This window comes from Artibeus jamaicensis, unplaced genomic scaffold (assembly GCF_021234435.1).
Source record: "Artibeus jamaicensis isolate MK-2021 breed Jamaican fruit bat unplaced genomic scaffold, CSHL_Jam_final contig_444, whole genome shotgun sequence".
In the NCBI taxonomy this organism is placed as follows: Eukaryota; Metazoa; Chordata; class Mammalia; order Chiroptera; family Phyllostomidae; genus Artibeus; species Artibeus jamaicensis.
In genome coordinates, this window is record NW_026521831.1 from 8,252,151 (window position 1) to 8,271,845 (window position 19,695).

Here is a 19,695-nt window from a genome sequence, read left to right on the forward strand (position 1 = left end):
TAGGGACCTTCCTTACCCTTTGAGCCTGGCGTCCACGCGCACACCTGGATTCCCATGTCCTTCGTGGCAGAGACCCGCGTCTCGGGGGTGCCTGGGGGCCCGCTTCCTGGGAACCGCCCCTGGGATGGGCTTGAGTGTGGTGGTGTGTTCTTTGGGCACCGTCTTGTCCATGGCAGGGTGGCCCTTCCTCCTCTCACCTCGCTCCTTCGAGAGCCATTGTGCCGGGCCCCCCGATGTTTGTTTTTCTGAGCCCACCCCACATCCAGGCAGATCCAGGTCCTTGTTCACAGGTCCCTGTAGCTCCAGGTTCCGCAGCCTTGACGCTGCTGACCCTTTGGGCTGGACCCTTCCATCTTGTTGGGGGCTCTGCTGTGGGTGGCAGGGTGTTGAGCAGCATCCCGGGCCTCCACCCACTTCTCTCGCCTTGTGACAACCAGACTGTCTCAAGGGATTGCCACGTGTCCCCCAGGGCAGCGGGCAGGACCACCGTAGCTGCAGGTCCTGTTGGTTGCTCCTGTCTTATTCCCAGCCTGGCTTTGGAGCCATCCAGCCACCAGGCATGGGTCTGGTCCTCTTTGTGGCGGGCTCACTGTCCTTGCACACCCGCTGAGACTGGTGTGGCAGCGAGCTCATGGGCACTCAGTGTGGCCTGTTCTCTGGCCTGGGGGCCTGGAGGCCTGGCTGGAAGATCACAGCTCTCCTGTTTCCTTGCTGGGAATCCTGAGCTCGTCCCTTCATCTGAAACTTGACTTTTCTCATCTTTAAAATGGGGCTGTGAGAGCCCTTTCTTTGGGGCTGGCATGGATTGGGGATGCCAGTGTGTGGTGCTGCTCCAACCCCCAGTGCCAGCCTGGTCACAGGTGCCTGGTGACTTTCCTCAGGCCCTCAAGTCCCTCTCAGTCTGGGCCTTGCTTCTGTTGTGTATGAAATGTGAGGGCCCTGGGAGCTGAAGGCCCCAGAACTAGAAGGCACCCATTGGGCACAGAGTGAAATGGTGGAGGCCAGCCACCCAGCTAGAGCCTGCGACATTTTAAACCCCAGAGAGCCGAAGAGGGGCGTGTGCCGAGGCTGGGGGAGCTGGGCTGCCAGCCGAGGTCAGGGTGCACGCGGCGCTACCGGGAGACCCGCACCGAGGTGCTGAGGGTGGCACCTTTTCCACCATCCCCAAACCCAGCCAGAAACCCACTGTGGCAAGAGCGTGCGTGCGGTTTGGACTCAGCTGGGCTCGCACCCTGCTCTTTGCCCTCTAGCTGAATGGCCGTGTTGCTCTGAGCTCAGGCTCCACCCCTGCACAGCGGCCAGGGCCGTCCCGAGGTTAAGTGGGAGGGGGGTTGTGCTGATCGATGTCGGCGGGAGGCTCACCGTGTGCCAGGCACCATCCTGTCCCCCAGTGTGTCGTGAGTGACACAGCCTCGCCATGCCCGTTTCACAGATGGGAAAGCTGAGGCACGACTACAGTGTCTGGCCATGGGAGGCGTGCAGTAAGTGAAGCTGTCCTTGTTGTTATGAACTGGCTGCTCTTGGGATTTGAGTTTGAACATCAAAAACCCGAAAGATGAGAAGAGAGAAGAAAGATGTGCCTCCTTGTCTTCTTGGGAAGGATTCTGAGCTAGGGGTGTGTGTGTGTGTGTGTGTGTGTGTGTGTGTGTGTTGGGGGAGCGAGGCCAGTTCTGAGCTGGGTTTCCTGGGCAGGTGCCTTCCCTGGGGGGCTGGAAGCCTTTGTTCCCCGCCCCCCCACAGGGATCTGAATGACAAAACACCGTGGGGCGGACGTGGTAATCACGCTGCAAGGGACACTTGAAATTATATCTGTGTTCGGGAGGCTGATTTGAAGGAATGTTTCTCTCTTCATAATCACACGCAATCAGCCAGCCCTTGTGAGGGGGGCTCTTTTCCCTCAGCTGCGTGGCCATCTGCTTTGCTCTTCCTGTGCCTCTGTTCAGCGCACAGTAGGTCACCTCCCTGTCGGAGGGACTGCCAGCCCTTGGCTGCCTGGAGGCCCAAATGAAACCTTTCCATGATGACTGATGGGACAGGGGTGAGGGATAAAAGTGGGGGGTGACGCTGGGCTGGGTGGCTGGTGGCAGTTGCTTTCGAGACTGAGGCTCAGGTTGGTGGAGAAGGTGGTGGAGTGTGATGTTTTGGTTGGACGGTGTGGTAGCCGGGGTTCTTGTGGCTGCAGGTAAGAGAAGAGCCCGGTCAGAGGAGCTTAAGCAAGAAGAGAATTTCTTGGCCCAGATTACAAACGGCACCAGAACGGCCCCTCAGGTCCCGGGGACACGTCTCCTGCCCCTCTCACTCCCCCGGGGCTGTGCCACCACGATAGCATCTCAGCTCTGCCACGGCTTCCCCTTCCTGCCTCAGGACCTTTGCAAGTGCTGTTGCTGCTGCCTAGCAGGCTTTCCCCCTCATATCTTTATTTAATTTAATTTTTTTAATTTTTATTTTTTGATTTTAGAGAAAGGGAAAGAGAAGGAGAAAGAGAGGGAGAGAAACGCCAATTGGCTGCCTTCCATACACAGAACCTGCAGCCCAACATGTGCCCCGACTGGGAATGGAACCGGTGACCTTTCAGTTTGCAGGATGGTACCCAACCCAGAGCCGCACCGGGCGGGGCCCCCTCATAACTTTAGATCACAGCGCCGTTCCCCCTCCTCTGCCTCAGCCTTTTGAATGTTCCTGTCTGTACACACCACGTACTTGTTTAGGTGGTTTGCTTGTTCACCCTCCTCAGCCGTGGGGCCGGCTGTTGTCCTCACTGTCGTGTCCCTGGCAGGGGGCTCACAAAGGATGCATGTGATACAGGAGTGAACAGAACCCCTCGGACGGGAAAGTAAGTCATCGGGACGAGTTTAGTTCCGGCAGAGCTGGCAAGACGAACCAGGACGGAAGGCCCCCTGCCCACACCCGCCTTGGGGCAGTTACGAGCATTCCCCGAGAGTCGCCCGGTACATGAACGTCCTGAATCAGGGCAGTCAGTGGGTGTGGTTGTTCAGAGACCCCCTCTCCCGACACCTGGGCTGGCCCAGGGCGGGCTGTGAGCCTCGCCCCTGCCGAGGAGGAGTCGCGTTTGGGGGAAGGCATCGTTTTCTGGCCTTTCCTGCCTTTGCTCTGGCCCGTGGGCTCCTCAGTGGCCTTCCTCTTGGGCTGTCCTCTGGCAGGGTTCTGTGAGGCTGAGGCCAGTGTCATGGGTGGTAGGCAAGGCACGCTGTGGCCTCGATGACCAGGCAGATGAGGGAAGGGCAGGAAGGCTTCGGGAGGTGGTGAGGTTACGAGTCATGTCTCAGATGTAGAGTGTCACAGGCTGCGGGGGGTGTGCAGGGACAGCAAGAGGGTGGCCTCTCGGCCTTCAGGACAGAGGTCCGTGTCTCGTGGGGCAGGGAGGCTGCCCTTGGCTACACTCAAGCGTTCTCCTCTGGCCGGAATCTTCCCGGTCTTCCTCTCTTCTGCCCAGGGTCCTGGCTCTTGGCCTTGGGTCGGCTGCAGCTGTGATGCCCTGCGTGGGGCTCTCGAGGGATTTCTGGAGCTGTGTGGGGTCCGTCGCCGTGGCTCCCAGCTGCAGCCTCTGGGCCGGAAGGAGGTGGCAGTGTGTGTCTGCCTGCCAAGGCCCTGGGGCCCTCTGAGGTCTGGGGCTCATTGTTTCCTCCTTGGGGGGCCAGCTGGCCTGCACTGTGCAGACCTGGCTGATCGCTCTCCCACCGGTGGGTTCAGACAGCTGTAGAGGTGCGGAGGGGCTGCTCAGACGTGAGCCCAGCCACCTTCCCGAGGGCGGGCATCCTGCCTCAGCTTGAAGCCTTCCCTCTGCGGGCGGGGCAGTCAGCACCCGCTGGCAGCCTCCCTTCCTTCAGGAGCCGGCGTCCTCCTCCTGTGGTTGAGCCGAAATCAGCTTCCTTGCCCTTCTGCTTTGTAGGACAGGTGCTTTCTGCTTGGAAAGGGGGTGTTTGAGGTGACACTGTCCTCAGAAGGAGCTGTCGACCCCTGGGGAGGAGAAACGACCGTGCTGGCTCCCTTGCCGCTGGGCCGTCAGTGCCCTCAGACACGGTTCCCACCGAGTCTGAGGCCAGTCACAGCTCCTCAGGAAGTGTCCTCTGGGCCCCTGTTCCCAGGCCTCCAGGGGCCGTGGCTCCCCTCCCCCAGCCTCCTGGGTCAAGGTCTGAGGCAGGAGTTCAGCCCACAGGGGCTGTGGGTGGGCTGGGAGGAGTGGCAGCCCTCCTCAGAAGCCTTGCCCCTGGCAGACGTGGCTGGACCCCCACTCTCACAGGTGGGGTGGTCCCCTGGGGTCATGTGATGACGGTGGTCTCTCCTGACAGCAGACCTGACTTTAGATTGTGGTTTTGCTGGGACTTACTTGCTGTGAGTCTTTGAGTGAGTTTCTTTCTTTTACTTATATACATGTGTATATATATTTTCCAGCTTTATGGAGGTATAACTGGTAAGTAGACCTATAAAGTATGAAAGTGTGCAGTGTGATGATTTGATACACAAGGTCCGTCCAGAAAAAAGTGCAGCCATTATTAATATAATGAGAACGGTTTACGCGACATTGATGTAACCTGGCAGCCAAGGAGAGTGGACTGGAACGCGCATGCATGAACAATGACAACTTCACTGCACTAGTCGGTGGGGGCGGTAACGGTAGACTCATGCCATTGAGTGAGCATGTGCACTGTGTGGTCATCACATTCAAATGACTGAGCAAGTAGAGCCATGAATCTGTATCAGATTTTGTGTTAAGCTTGAAATTCCTCCATGGAAACTGTTCACATGACTCAGAAGGCCACAGCTGTGGGCAGCTGGTGATTGGCAGCTTCATCATGACAATGCGCCCACTCATATATCACGTCTCATGCAGAGTTTTTTGGTGAAACATCAAGTCACCAGGTGACTCAGCCCCCCTATATTCCGGATTTGGCACCCTGTGACTTATGGCTTTTCCCAAAACTAAAATCACCTTGAAGGGAAAGAGACTTCAGACCATCGATGAGATTCAGGAAAATATAACGGGGCAGCTGATGGCGACTGGGAGAACTGGGTGAGGTCCCAGGGTGCCTGCTTTGAAGGGGGCTGAGGCGTCATTGTGCTGTGTACAATGTTTCTTGTACCTCATATCTTCAGTGAATCACCCCATTTTTCATAGTGCCTGGCCGGACGCCTTCTGGACAGGCCTCGCGTGTACACATCGTCAACGGATTCTCCCCATCGAGTTAAATCACCTGTCTCCTCACATACTTAACTGCTTTATTTTAATTTTTTTTTTTTTTTTTTTGGTGAAACACTCATCTCTTGGCAAGTTTCAGTGATAGAATTAGGTATCGTCCACTGGGGTCACCATGTTCTCCAGGGGACTCTGAGGCGCTCATAGCTGAGGTCTGTACCGTCACCAACCTTCCCCATCTCCCCCACCCCCTGCCCCCAGCAGCCACCGTCCTACTCTGTTTCTAGGAGTTCAACTCTTTTTTATTTTTAAGGTTCCACATATACAAGTGTTACCATGCAGTATTTGTGTGTCTGTGTCTGGCTTATTTCCCTTAGCAAAAGGTTTGGTCGAGTTTCTTAATTTCTCTGAATTTCCTCACTAGAAAAAAACAGGACAGTACCATTCTCTCGTGCAGCTGTTGAAATTAATGCTGAGCTGACCTTCGGGGTGCTAGCTCATAGGCCCTCAGGCCCCCTCCTCTGTCCCTCTCCCCCTTGCTTGGGGAGGACAGGCCCAGAGATTTCTGGTGTTGCCTCTCGCTTGTTTAGCTTGCGCCTGGGCCTTTGGAAGCCTCCCTGAAATCCAGGGGCCTCGGGCACCAGGCGAAGTCGCTGCTTGTCCCTGGAGTCCGGAGCCCAGGGCATCTGGAAAGGGGGCTGGGGCTGAGGCCTTGTACCCCTGGGCCTGTTCACCAGGACAGACTGGGTTCTGTCAACGCTCGTGTGCGGGTGCTAGGCTCAGGCGCCAGACGCCTCTGTGTTTGGGGAGAGTTGGTACCTGCTTAGAGCCGCTTGGCCGGGTCAGAGGGACTTGGCCTTCGGTGGAGCCAGGTGGCCCTGGACTGGGAAGGCATGGCTGGTCTGGGCATCCCTCATGGTCCATCGGGTGGGCCCAAAGGTCAGGAATTATCACTCCTTCCTGCAACGTGCAGCCGAGTCTTCCAGGCCTGGACCTCCGGTCTCCGCCTCCCAGGCCCTTCCCCTGGCCCTAAGTGTCCCTTCGCACCAGCGACACGTGTCAGTGTTTGGTCATACCTCGTGTGCCCTTGGATCCGTGCGGGCACCGTGGGGGCTGCGCTCCAGCCTTTTCCTGGCTGACTTGTTGAGTCACCCAGCAAGCCCTCTGGGGGAGCCCTCATCTGCCCGCAGCCCCCAAGGGGGGGCGCTGCACAGGAGCACCCGAGATGCGTGGGATGGCCAGGTGGCAGGAGCCTTGGTTTTGAGGCAAATGGCGAAATGCTTCCCCACCTCCAACGTGTCCTCAGAACCTGAATATGGATCCTTACGTGGCGAAAGGAGCTTTGCAGTGGTTGCGGTTAAGGATCTTGGGGTGGGAGATTATCCTGGGTAACGGGACAGGGCCTAGTGTGACCCGAAGGGGCCTTCAGTGGGGTAGAAAGGAGGGTCCAGTTAGGGAAGGTGTGACAGTAGACGGAGAGGTCAAAGCGACGTGGCCACGAGCCGAGGGATGCAGGCAGCCTCTAGAACTGGAAAGGGCACGGGCTCGGTTCCTCCCCCAGAGGGAGCCCATCCCGACCTGTCTCGGCCCGCGCCTCCGGACCTGCGAGGAGCACTGTGTTGTTTTCGGCCAGTACGTTTGTGCTGATCTGTTGAAGTGGCGATAGGAAATGAATACAGTGCTCGTATACTGCGAATATATGGGGCCTGAAAGGGGAGCAGCTGGGTCAAGGTCAGAGCCAGCTCCCTACCCTTAATCGCAGACCAGTGGATCAGGCTGTTTCTTGACACCTTGGGCCTGCCTTCCCACTTGCTCTCCTGTAAATAGCTGAGAGGTTGGCGAAATATTTGAATAAGGTGCTTCTGGGTTTAGGTTTTTTGAGGGTGGGGGTGGGGGTTACTTGACCTTGGCTTCGATATGACAGCAACCCTAGGGTTGTGGCAGAGGGACCCAGGAAGCTCCAAATGCCTGGATGCCCTGGCTTCGCCCTAGGTTGGCACTTGGCAGGCCCTTGGCTGGTGACCTGTGCTGGCAGTCCCTGTCCTGGTCACCCCAGGACTGGGCTCAAAGGGCAGTCTCTGTCACCTTTCCCTGCTCCCTGCCGTCCCCAGATGTTTGCTGTATTCAGAGGCCTGTGGCACACACAGCAGGTCGCTGACTTTCTTTCCTCAGCCACCTGCTTCTCCAGGCAGGGCTGTGGCCTATGGTTCCCTCTGTTCTTGGGCCAGCACAGCCCTGGACGGAGAAGCCCAGCAGATACCTGATGACAGTCAGACAGGGAGCTCTGTGCTTGTGTGGTCGGAGACCCTCCCCCCCTAAACTGGGGGGCTCACAGAACCCTCAGGCCAGGAGGGGACTCTCAGTTGTGAGGGAAGGTTAGCAGTGGGCATGGTGGATGGGGATGTTCGACCTACTGTGGTGCACAGCCTCCCAGAAGGCAGGCTGGACACACACCCGCGCAGTTATTTTAAGAGCTTCTGGTACTTTGAGGACAGGTGTTGAAAATGATTCAGACCTTCCCGGGCAGGCTCCTCCCTCCCTCCCTCCCGGGTCCCAAGGAGGGAAATGTCAGCACAGGAACTCCCGTCTTCCCCTTCCCGCTCCAGCTTACCTTGCTTTTTAGGCTGATGGTACATAACTGCGTTCCTGGGAGTAAGAAGCTGCTTGGAAGTGAACAGACTGAATCATTAACAGACTGAATCATGAGCCCGAGGCAGGAGGCTGACAGCCGGAGCTGGTGGGAGGCTGGAGTCAGCCCTTCCTGCAGCCCCTGTGCCTCTGCGGCTCCTGTAACACCCTCCTCCCTGCAATTTAGGGCTCACCCCTCAGTAGGAGAAAGAAGAATGACAGAACCTGCATGGGGGGGGTAGCAGGAGCCTTAAAAAGACATCCAAATAGAGAGTTTTTATATTAAAAACTCTGTTTTAATAGAGTGCCCTCAGGGAATGTCCACATGAGCTTCTGGCGGAAGGTCCAGGTGGTTTCCAGTCTGAAAGGGCGACACCGTGGACACAGCAGAACGCACCCGTGGGTGATCTCCAGCCCACCCGTGCCCCTGATTCCCCATCCTGGCTGTTGAGGGGTGTTTAAAGGCACCTCAGCAACACAGGCCTCTCGGCCCTGGAGGCTCTGCTTTCCTCGGGAGGTGCTGGGAAGGTGAGTCACTTTGCCCACACCCTGGGAACCTCGGACAAGCCGCTGCCCGACCCCGTGGGCTTGGTCTGGGTCTGGAGGAGCACCCTGACTCATGCTGCGCCTGCACCATGGGCGCTGGTGGCCCGCCCTCCTGCCTCCTCCAGGTGGGGCACCTAGTATAGGGGAATGTCTAAAGTCACAGGATTTGGTGACTCTAATCAGGGAAAGGGTGTCAAACCCCCCCCACCCCCATCAAACAGGGAAAATATATGGCAGTGTCCAGTTTATCTGGTTCTTTCCTGGAGCTGTCCAAAGAATTCAAACGTTTGTGCTGGCTTTAAACTTCTGTTCACACGTTACCTTATATTGGGCCATTTCAGTTTCTGGCACTGTTAATAGGAGGAAAATCCAAATTATGAAACTTATCAGCAAGTGAACCAGGCTGCCCTGGAAGCGGACCCGCAGAGACGGCTCAGGACGGGAGCCCTGGCCCGGCCCCAGGAGGCCGGGACAGTCGGCAGGTGCATAGCGCCGGCGGGTGTGGGGTCTGCAGTGGGCATGGGGTGCTTCATAAGGATCACAGTCTCCAGCCTCAGGGGCTCAGGGTCCAGAGCGGACCACAGAGCAGCCTGAAGTGTCAGAGGGCAAATGGCTGAAGGGCTGTCGTTGCTGCCCTGGGGGTGGGTAGGCAGCAGCCTCTCTGTGAGAGTGACTTGACCTTAGAGCTGCTCTTGACGATAGCAGGGGTTTGCGGGGGAGGGAGGGCATTCTCGCCGAGGGAGTGGCTTGTGCAAAGGCAGGGAGCTGTCGGCCCCGGGGGTGTTTAGAGAGCAGGGCTCCTCATGGGAGGGTTCAATGAAAGGGATTGGCACTGTCCCCCACGTCCGATGCCTTATACTGGACCTCCAAATGCCACGTGTCAGGTATTACAAGAATTCGGGGTGTGGCCCTGGCCTCTGTGGCTCAGTTGATTGAAGCATCATCCCATACACCCAACAGGTGAGGAGTCAGTTCCCTGTTGGGGCGCATGCCTAGGTTGCAGGTTCGGCCCCCAATCCGGGCGTGTATGAGAGGCCAGTGATCGATGTTTCTCTCCCTCTCTCTCTTTCCCTTCTCCTTTCCTTAAAATCAGTAAGCATGTCCTTGGGTGAGGATAAACCAGAAAGAATTTGGGGTATAGACGGGGCACAAGCCCTGTTTCCTCAAGGAGCATTGATCAGTCAGGATGGGCCGGGTTAGGCTGCAATAAAAGCAGCCCGGAGCCGTTTGCAGCAAAGGTTTATTTGTAGCTCATCCAGAGCTCACTGTGGAGCCGCGCAACTCTCCAGGCCGTGTCCTCCCGAGGTGGCTCCGCGGTGCTCTTCTGTGTCCTGCATTTCTTACCCTCGGCACCGTGGACAGTTTAGGCCAGACAGTTGTTTAGGGGCTGTCCCATGCATTGTAGGGCCTTCACCTTCTGGAAACCGGTGGAACTTATCCTGGTTCCGACGATCAAAATGTCTTCAGATGTTAGTAATTGTCCTCTTTTTTATTATTTTTTAAAGATTTTATTTTTAAAGGGAGGGGAAGAGAGGGAGAGGAGCAGAGATGTGAGGGAGATACACCCATCAGTTGCCTCTCATATGTGCCCTGACTGGGGACTCAACCCACAACCCAGGCATGTGGCTGGACAGGGAATCGAACTGGCGACCTTTCACCTTGGGGATGATACCCAACCAACCCGGCCACTCCTGTCAAGGCTGAAGGCCTCCAGCCTGGCTTCACTGCCACCCGGCCAGGTTTCTTTCCAGGAATGGGTCCGGGCTGGCTCTGGGAGTCATCCCTGTCCTCGCACTCCCCGTCATGGAGGTCCAGGAGGGCTGGCTGCAAGTCGGGCACTGGCAGTCGAGTGCTGCTATTTGGCAGTGACGTGGGCCAGAGCCGGGCGCACAGGTCCGCCCAGCCCCGGGTGCGGGAGTCCAGGGCAGTGCCCTGGAGGAGAAGCGCTGCCGGCACCGTGGCTGGCGTCAGTGTCTGCTGCGGAGCTTTCAGGTGGGCGGCATGGGGGCTCTGAGGGCGGGGGAGGCCCCCAAGGAGCTGCCCTCGAGCGTGGGCGAGGTGGTGACACTGGGGTGGCATCTGAGGCAGCGGGAACAGTCTGTCCCTCTGCACACACAGGTCCCAGAGGAGGCCTAGCACCTATTCAGGGAACCCCGAGTCCTTTGCAGGGCAGGGAGAGGCAGTGGGTGGCTGGGAGTTGCCTACGGGCGTTGTGGGTGCTCAAGGGGCTTTGTATGGGGGTTCTGAAGTCTGGGGGTTACCCACGTGCGCTACAAATGGCTTGGATGGGAATGTGCCCACCTCACCACTGGCGTGATTACACCCTTCCCCCTCTAGTGGGGCTTTAGCTCCGGGGCAGGTGCACCTCCCTTCTCCTTGCCCACGGGTGGGAGGGGGCCTGCGTTTCCAGGCCGGTTCCCTCTGCTGTGACGTTGTCCCCTGGAGGCCTGGCCTGGCCGCCTCCACAGCGGGCTGATCCTGTGACCCCCCTTCTGCAGTGGTGGCTTGTCTCCACTGTGCCCAGGTGGGATGCAAGCTGCGGGGACCTTGCATACAGAGAGAAAGCGGTTCTCGATGCAGGGCCTGTTTCTACAAACTTCCCTCTTCTTTGGTCGCTGTTCTGCCGTCTCTGAGCTCCCGGAATTCTCCCAGTTGTCACTGGACTTGCTCTCCTCCTTGGTCAGAGGGGACCTCTGTTCTCAGCTGTCTCTCCCCCCTGCTGATCCACCATTTCACACGCTTCACTTGCCTGTGGCCCTCGGGTCTCATACCTGCCCAGGAAGGCCCTGTTGGGCTGGAAAATTCATACCCATTTAACAGAGGTGAGGGCTGAGACCCAGGGTGGCTCAGGACATGCCCTGTGCCTGCTACTTGTTTTCAGGGGGCCCTGCAGGCCTGCTGCTCAGTGGGGGTCGTAGTCCCAATGTGTCCAGTGGTAACCTTCCTGACACCATACCCTGTGTCCTGCGCCTCGGGCCTTCGTAGTAGCCCCTGTGGCGTGGGCTTGCGGGTGCTTCTCGCTCTTCGCCGTCCTGAGGAGCTCTTGTCTCCTCCCCGACTTAGCGTCCTTTTACTGGGCTCCTGCGTCATTCCCTCTCCCTCTGCACCTGGTCATCCAGGGCAGTTTCTGTCAATTTCAGAAAGTGGGAGCCACCGTCACTTACTGAGGACCTGCTGTCGTTAGCAAGACAGTGGCCAGTGAAAGAAACTCAGTGTCACTGGCTTCAGCAGAACTTCGCAGCTGGAAGTCCAGACCAGACAGGCTCCAGGCCGCTGGGTCAGGGCCTTGCTCTCTCTCAGGAGAATGCTGGCCTTTCCCCCCAGCACGACCTCGGGAGTCTGGGCGCAGGGAGGCGGTGGTGGCCGAGCTCTCTGCTGCTGACGGCCCCCAGGACCTGTCCTGGGTCCCAGCCCCATCCATGCTACAGCTGTGAGACTCTAGGTCAGGGGTGTCAAACTCAATTTCACCGGGGCCACATCAGCCTCGTGGTTGCCTTCAAAGGGCCAAATGTAATTTTAGGACTGTATAAATGTAACTGCTCCTTAACGGTTAAGTGAGAGCTCAGTGCTGCCGTCGGGTAGAAACGAGGTGCTGGATAAACCAGGCGGAGGGCCGGATTCGGCCTGTGGGCCTCGTGTTTGCCACCTGTGCTCTAGGCCACATACTCAGGCCTGGAGAATCACGTGGGACAGAGGAGGGCAGTTCCGAAAGTCAGGCAGGCAGGGCAGAGCCCGCAGTCCCAGTGTGGGCCCGACACTCTGTGGCCTGGGTTCCAGGGGTCTCCTAACTCGACAGATAAGGAAACTGGGGCACGAGGTGCAGTTGGGTCTGGTTCCACGTTCCCCTTTGTCTCCCATTCCTGCCTGTTGCTCAGACAGTCCCCGAACTGTCTGCCCAGCTTGGTCCTGGGCTTCTGACCACCTCCTGGCACCATTATGGTCGAAAAATGGACGAGTGACCGGCTTCCTGCGTCCTCTCCTGGTGCTGGCCTGCGGCCTCCGCCTGTGCCCAGAGTGTGAGCGTTACAGCGGTTCCTGGTTCTCTTGGGCCCTTTGCTCCTGTCCCTGGGACCCTGCAGGGCTGCCCTTGCATGAAGCACGTCCACTCCCCTTTTCCTTCGGCAAGTCTGGTGCTGTTACCAGCTGTACGAGGAGTAGCCCGTGGTGGACTCAGCAGCTGTTCCCACCCCTGGCTGCTCCTGAGCAGCACCTGGTGCTTGACAAACCCCCGAGCTACTGCCCTGCCACCCGCCCTGCCACCCGCCCTGCCCCCCGACCTTCTGAATCGGAGTCTTCAGGACCGGACCTCAAGTTAGCATTTTGACAAACTCCAGTGGTGACTCTTAGTCACCTGCCCTAGCATTTGGGGCCACTGGTCCATGGTTAAAGGCCAGGCTGTGCCTGGCTTCCGCGCATGCCCAGCCTACATTTCTACCCCACTTCTCATCATCCCGCCTGCCCTGTGAGGGCAGTTATGCCCCCACACCCCAGACATTTTCTGGGAGGCGGGCCCTCCTCGTGTCAGTCATCTTCAACTTCTCCCCAATGTCTGTCTGTAGTTTCCCTTCAGTTTCTGTTCAAATGGCAAATGCTGCCTCCTCCACGAAGCCTTCTCTGATTGCTGTCTTGAAAGGATAGTTCGTTTTGTAAATGAGTATTTTGTATTTCCCCTGGCTGTGCTCTCCTTGGACTTGGGATGGGGGGCAGCGGTCCTTCTGCAAAATACATCCTCCCTTTGGTGGTTATCTAGTTTTCGGAAAAACAGGTTTATGTTTATGAGTTGTAGGGGTCGGCCTCTGTCCTAAACTTACTAGTGCAATATTCACCTAGAAAACAAGAGTTTGAGAGCCTGTACAGTTCTCCAGGGAGAGGCTTTAAATACATTTTTTTAATTAACTTTAAATTTTATTGTTACTTTTTCTGTTATTTTGGGGTAGCATCTGTGCTCATCACAGAAAACTAGAAGACACGAGAGCGTGTGGGAAAGTGAGCTGCGTGCATCTGGACTGCGGCAGCTGCAGCTGATGGCGTGGCGTGTCCCCGGCCCGTCTGTCTTCCAGGTCCCCGGGTCTCCGTACAGGCTCAGAACCCGCATCTAGTGTCCCCACGTGGCACAGTCCGATGGCCCGGCATGGGCGCTGTTTCAGCTGCTCTCTGAGACTTTGGAAGCTATCCCAGATAAACCCTGAGCTCTCTGCCTCAGTTCGTCAACTAGTCGATCACTTCACGTCGTCACCAGACATCTCCTTTGTGCCAGGCACTGGGAGTGCTGGCTAGAGTTTTCCCTTTCGTTGATACGATAATTCAAGAAAAGTCATTTCTCTAGTTTTTGAGATTATAGTAGAGGCACAGGATGCAAAAGTCAAGAGACGCGAGAGAGCGCACAGTGAGAAGGAAGTCTTCCCCCTCCGCCCCGCGCCCCCCAACCAGCCACACTTGCCCTGGCAGGAGGTCCGCCCCATGACCATTTTGTTCTTGCACTTTCGGGTTCGTCCTGGAGACTGGATGTTGCGCTCAACCCAGTAACGGTGGGGCGCACAGGGCTTTACAGCTTGCGTTTCACACAGCAGTGGCGTCTCAGGGACAGAGAAGGCCTTCTGTGTGCCCCTCCTTGGGGGGTTTAGGGCACTGCCCGTCTCTTGCCATCACAGACAGTGTGGCAGTGAACAGCCACGGCCTGAACCCCTCGGCACATACCGGCATGTCCTGGGGTGGGAACCTGGAGTCGGGGTTTCCAGGAGCAGTTAGTCACTTGACAACCAGCTCTCCGGTTTCTCTTTCCTTTTCCCTCCTCCTGTCTCTCTTCCTCTTCCCCTTTGGTGTCATGATTCAATTTCTGGACTTTCTGGTCATGGCTGGATCTCAGGAGCCTGCCCTTGGCAAATGAAGGGTGAGAGCGCCCTTTGGCCCACGGGAGTTCCTGATGAGGAAGGGAGCCCCGCAGGTTTACGCGGTATTTTCCTGCCTCTGCTAGTCTCCCTGCCTCCCCGCTCCACTGGGCCCTGGGGGAGGGGGAGCAGACTTGACCTTCAGGGGCCTGGCTCAGCTCGCTCGGGCCGGGGGGCCGTGGGGGGTGGCAGTGTGGCCGGCACTCAGGGCGCCCCAGGTCCCGCACCATCGAGGGGTCTGGTGCACATGCTGTGGCCCGATGTGGACAGAAAGGGGAGCCAAGCCCGCCCTTTTCTCCCACAGTTGTGGCTTCTGTTCTTAGAACTCTGAGCTACGGAGAAACCGCTCTGTCCTGAGAGCTCCACAGCCCGTGTGCAGGGTTCCCTCGTTTCTTCTGTGTGACGGGTTCCACGTGTTCTCCAAGGCAGAGACCTGTTTGTTTCCAGGACCAGTGGAGGGAGAGCTGTGTGTATGGGGGTGTGTCGCATGTGGACGGAGTGGGAATGACCGCTGTCGCTCGCTGCACGTGGAGAACGATGGGCACCCGGGGATAATCCGGATGCTGCGAGGATTAACTTGGAGGGGGGGACGGGACATAGGCCGTGGCCTGCAGCCGGCGGGACCCCTCCGCACCTGGTGTGGGTCACGTACACACGCCCTCTGTCTCCTCCTGTGTCCTTGTCTTTCCCATCCTGTGGTCCCAGTCTTGTCATTGGAGCTTTTCTGGGGACTTGTTTCTGTCCAGAAGCAGGGACAGGGCAGGGTGAGGAGGTACGCGGAGCCCAGCCTGGCTAGTTACGGGTCCCACGCTGTGTGATTGTGGCCGCACTGTCCAGGTGCTTGTGTGGGGCCGGGAGAGCCGAGGAATGAGGCAGGGCTCAGAAATGGTGTGCATGCTGAGCTGGTGGCTGGCTCCGGCACGGGCTCCGGTGATGCTGCCTGTCCCCTGCCGTAGGGTCTGGTGGCCCAGGGCTGTGCTGTTGTGTCCAGTTTGTCCCCTCATGGAATCACGGAATCATGGAGGCAGGTGGATATTGGCTACCACTCCTTCCAGAACTGCAAGGAAGCTGCGTGACTGTGCAGGCCCATGGACCGACCACTGTGATTTTCACATCGGGTACTTTGGAGTTGGGGTTCTGTGGAGATGCTGGGGGTCGAGGGGCTGGCGGCCGGGCGCATCTGGCAGTGTGACCTGGTGAGCCTTTGCTCACTCCCGCTGTCTCACGTGCGGCTTCCTTGTGAGGTGCCCCTCCTTGCCGGGCTCTCGGAAGGTGCTGGGAGACACTTGGTGAAGGATCTAACCAGCAAACGCAAGACAGGCAGGTTTCCCCTCAGCGGTGCTGTGTGAGGTGGGGCCCGCTCCCCCTCGGACTGCGAGCCCCACGAGGGCCCAGGCACTGAGCCACGGTTCACACGTTTACGTTTCCAGAGCGTCGGTTTACCAGGTGGGCGCCATCTGCCACAGTCCCTGCCCCGAGGAAGGGTTGTGCGCAGGTCAACTCAGTTTCTTGCCTCTCCTGGTCACGGCTCCAGCATCTGCCGGAGGCCCTGCCTTCTTCCCAGGAAAATGCCTGTGGGCATGGTGGTTGGCAGGCCATCGGCCGTCCGTACAGACCCTGTGCCTTCTCCAGCCCTCACCCCCAGTGGCAGCCCATCCGTGCTCTGGAACGTACGGCTGGGATAGCGGCCCCGGCGTTGTTAGGAGTGCTCGCGCTCTGGCGGGTGGGGTGAAGGCAGCGAGGTCAGCGCTGGCTTCTTGGGGGTGTTTCTGTCCTTGCTGGATTTGAGAGGCTGGGATACAAGGTAGGGACCAAGGTTGGGAGATGAGACCACCCTGTCGTCCATGTGCTGCTGGGCCTCGCTCGCAGGAGGAACGTGGGGTGGGGATGATGAGGTGAGTGAGCTGGCAGGGAGCCTTGGTGTGCCCTGGGGAGCCCCCCATCCCAGAGGCTCTGTTGGGTGAGTCAGGGCACTGGCGTTGGAGACCAGGGGCCATGGCATCGTTGGGAGGAGGGGAGACAAGGCCCCGGCTTGGGGGATGTCGGTGAATGCTGAGCTGGTTGAACCAGGGTTGGAGGGTGGGCAGGGCGTCTGTGGGGGTCAGAGGTGGCCAGGAGTGGACGAGCAGCTGGGGAAGGGCTGAGGGTTTTGGAGGCCTCCTGAATGAGGGTTAGGGGTGGGCTGGAGTGTGCCGGGCTGGGGCAGGCCTGGGGGGCTGGGCCGTGGGGTGTGACCAGCCCTGGGTGGTTGATTGTGGTGGCAGGCAGATTGTGGGCAGTCCCGGCTGGAGCTTGGCTGCCCAAGGCCTGGCCCCAGGACTGCAGGAGGGGGTGATGGGGGGCTCGATGTGGGGAAGCCAAGGTGGTGCCTCTGCAGGACTGGCCAGGTCCCTCTGGGGAACGAACCAGCCCTCTCTTCCTGCCAGAAGGTGGCTTCGAGGGCCGGCTAGTCGTTCACAGACCTTCTCCTTGAAAATGAGGCCATTCTGGAGAGCATGGCCTGAGAGGTGCAGCGGCCAGCTATCCTTGTCCTGCCTTCAGCTGCCCGTCGAGAACATTCTGGAAAGGATGCTCCCTGCCTGCCAAGTAACCTTTGTTTTCTTTGTTTTCCTCCACAGGAAGCGAGGGATAGAAGTCGTGCAGGTGAGTACAGACCTTGCCGTCACCATCTTTCAGGCCTGGGGCCTCTCAGCACTCATGTTCCCCTCCCTCAGGGCCCGGGCCCCTGGCCTCTCTCCATGTACTTCTCGGCTTCAACGTCTCCCCTGTGGAACCCGCGCGGTGTCCTGCTGGGCAGAGCACAGGTGGGGCCGGGGGTCTCTCAGGTTGTTGAGTTGCTATGGCTCTGTCCATGGAAGGAGCTGGCTGGGCGAGTGATGGAGCTCAGATGGGGGAGAGTGGCGTAGCCACCCAGCCGGATGTTCACGGTCCTGGTGCCCCACAGTTTGTTGAGTCCCTGCCTTGTTTGTTCAGCCCTCTGGGGACGAGCCTTCTTCTGTGTCAGACCTTCCTGTGAGTGGTGTCCCCTCCATGACCGCTCCTGTTCCCTCTGCCCCAAGTCAGGGTGCGCACCTTCCCCTGACACCCTCTTTTGATGTTAGGCTGCATCCGACCTTCCCTGTGGGACCTTGGCTCCTGGGTGGACCAAGTCGGTGGGGGCTTCTGACCCCTGTGTTGTGTCGCCCAGGGGTAGACTTGGGTCAGGTGCTTATTGGCTAGAGGGGGAAGGAAGGAAGGAGGGAAGGAGAGAAGATCTCCCAGGGCCCGGAGCCAGCCCCTCGGCCCTGAGAGAAGTGTGCAGGCTGCAGCACCTGTGGGGATGGCTGGCGGAGTGGGATGGGCTAACTCTCCAGCAGCCTTGGTGTCGGACTTCTGGATTCTTCTGCCTGGCTTTCCTCTTCTGCATCTTGTGGGTTGACCTTCTCACCCAGAGGCTGAGGTTTCTTTTGGGGGAGGAGGTAGTTCCTGGAAGCAGTGTCAGCAGCTCGAGGGTTTTCATCCAGGCTCCCCTTGTCTCTGCAGAGGTGTGTGATCTGCCCTGAGCCCTTCCATTAATGTGTCCGTACATCAACAGGAGGAAGTCAGAGTGCCGGCTTGGCAGGGAAGTTTGCCTTCGGGGACACTTCTGATTGATTGGTGGTGGTTGCCTTGGAGGATTCTAGATCTGTGGACGGCTGAGGGCAGGGATCGATTGATGATGCCTGCAGTGGGCAGAGAACGTGGGTTGCGTGTTTGTCACTTGGGCTCGGCGGCTCAGGTTGTTCCTGGTCCAGGATCCTTTGGCTTGGTCTTGTCTCTCAGTCCTTTCCAGTGGTTTCCTTGGAGTCCCTGCACCCTTTGGGGATGCACTGCACCCACCACCAAGGCCTGGGCCCGTAGTTGGAGCTTAGTCTGCCAAGGGCAGAGTGCTTCCCCGAGGGTGGCTCCAGGCTCGTGGCAGGGTCCACGAGGGAATTTCTGCTGGAAGCTGTGCTCAAGGGAAGTGGCTTTATTTATTTTTAGGGAGGGGGGCAGGCAGGGAGAAAGAGGGAGAGAAACATCGAGAAACAGTTGCCTCTGGCACATGCCACAAACGGGGACCAGGCCCCCAATCCAGGCATGTGCCCTGATCTGGACTCTCACTGGCAGCCCTTGGCTTTGTGGGACGAGGTCCAGCCAAGCCACAGTGGTCAGGGCTAGAGGAAGTGACTCTACTTGCTCACCAACACACACTGCTTAAAAGGGGAAGAAGTGTGCCCTTTCCCTAGTACCTGATTCCTGTTCCCGAAAGATCCCACTGTGGGAGGGGAGGGGGCCTTGGCGCTTCAGGGTGTGAGGGACAACTCCAGGGGTCAGTGTGTTTGACTTACACAGCTTCCCCAGGGAGATTTAGACTAAAGCCTTTAATCCACTTAGTCCGCAGGGGAGGGGGTGCTGGAGACTGGAGCCTTTGTTTTAGAATTACCAGGCAGAAAGTTACGAAACCTTCCTTGATGTATCTGCTGTTCATTTTGGTGATGCCTTGGGGGAGGAAGTGGTGGCTGGGGACCACAGTGAAGCCAAATGGATGCTTTCCACACTGGCATCTAAAAATAAAACCCACCACGACGCCCCTCTGTTCACTCTTGCTGGCATCCCCAAGTATTTGGAGAACTTGAAATTTCAAGACAGAGAAAACCTCTTTGCAAAAATTGGAAGCGAATCCACTCAGCTAGTTTTTCAAAATCGGCCAGGCTTCTGTGCGCCCGATCCCCGGGCTTGGGGACCGCCGGTGCTGGAGCCAGATGAGCACCGGGCGGGTCACCAGGTGTCAGTGATGGAAGAGGGGACAGTACGCATGCCACCTGCCCCCAGCCAGTGTTCCCTGTGTCAGGTGCCCCGACGGGATTGTCCCGTTTTGTGCGGCCACTGCTCCATGCGGTGGCGTTTCCACGTCTGTTCTAGAGACGAGGAAACAGGTTCACAAGTTGCCAACAGGAGTGAACCGAACACCAGTTCGCTCTGCGGTGGCCCTCCCTGTCGGGGCGTTCCCTCTTCTCCTGGGAGTTGTGAAATGGCGGTCGTGACACTGTGAGTGTTTCACATTTTTGGGGTACTTTGGGCAGCCAGGCATTGATGGTGTTTACCTCAAAGAAGCGCACCTGTGTAACCTGTTTGCAGAGCCTTGTGCTCACTCCCACAGATGACCCGCTGGGGAGGGAGCTGGTACATGGTCCTACCCAGCTGCCCCCTTCACATCAGCCCCGTCCCACGCCCATGGAGCACTGTGCAGTGAGGAGCCAGACGCCTGGGTTCACAGTTCTGGCTGTGCGACCTCGGCCCATTGTCTAACCACTCGGCGCCTCAGTCTCCCCACCTGTAAAACGGGTATAATAAGGGTACCTGTGCTCTGGGGTCATTGTTGGGACTAATGCAGTGAATTCGGGTAAAACAGTGCGTCCGGTGCCGGGCAGCTACTTATCCACCAGAGAGCGGCACACTCGTCGTTATCGGGTGTGA

The 19,695-nt window shown here is 58.1% G+C and overlaps 1 protein-coding gene across 1 annotated transcript in view; it reads left to right on the top strand.

Moving 5' to 3' along the window:
• ITPK1 (inositol-tetrakisphosphate 1-kinase) overlaps positions 1-19,695 on the top strand; it is a 129,027-nt gene that overhangs the window by 16,171 nt on the left and 93,161 nt on the right. Inside the window, exon 2 of the mRNA XM_037130226.2 lies at positions 16,836-16,860. Coding sequence (XP_036986121.1) covers positions 16,836-16,860 — 25 coding nt within the window. The remainder of the gene's footprint in view (positions 1-16,835; positions 16,861-19,695) is intronic.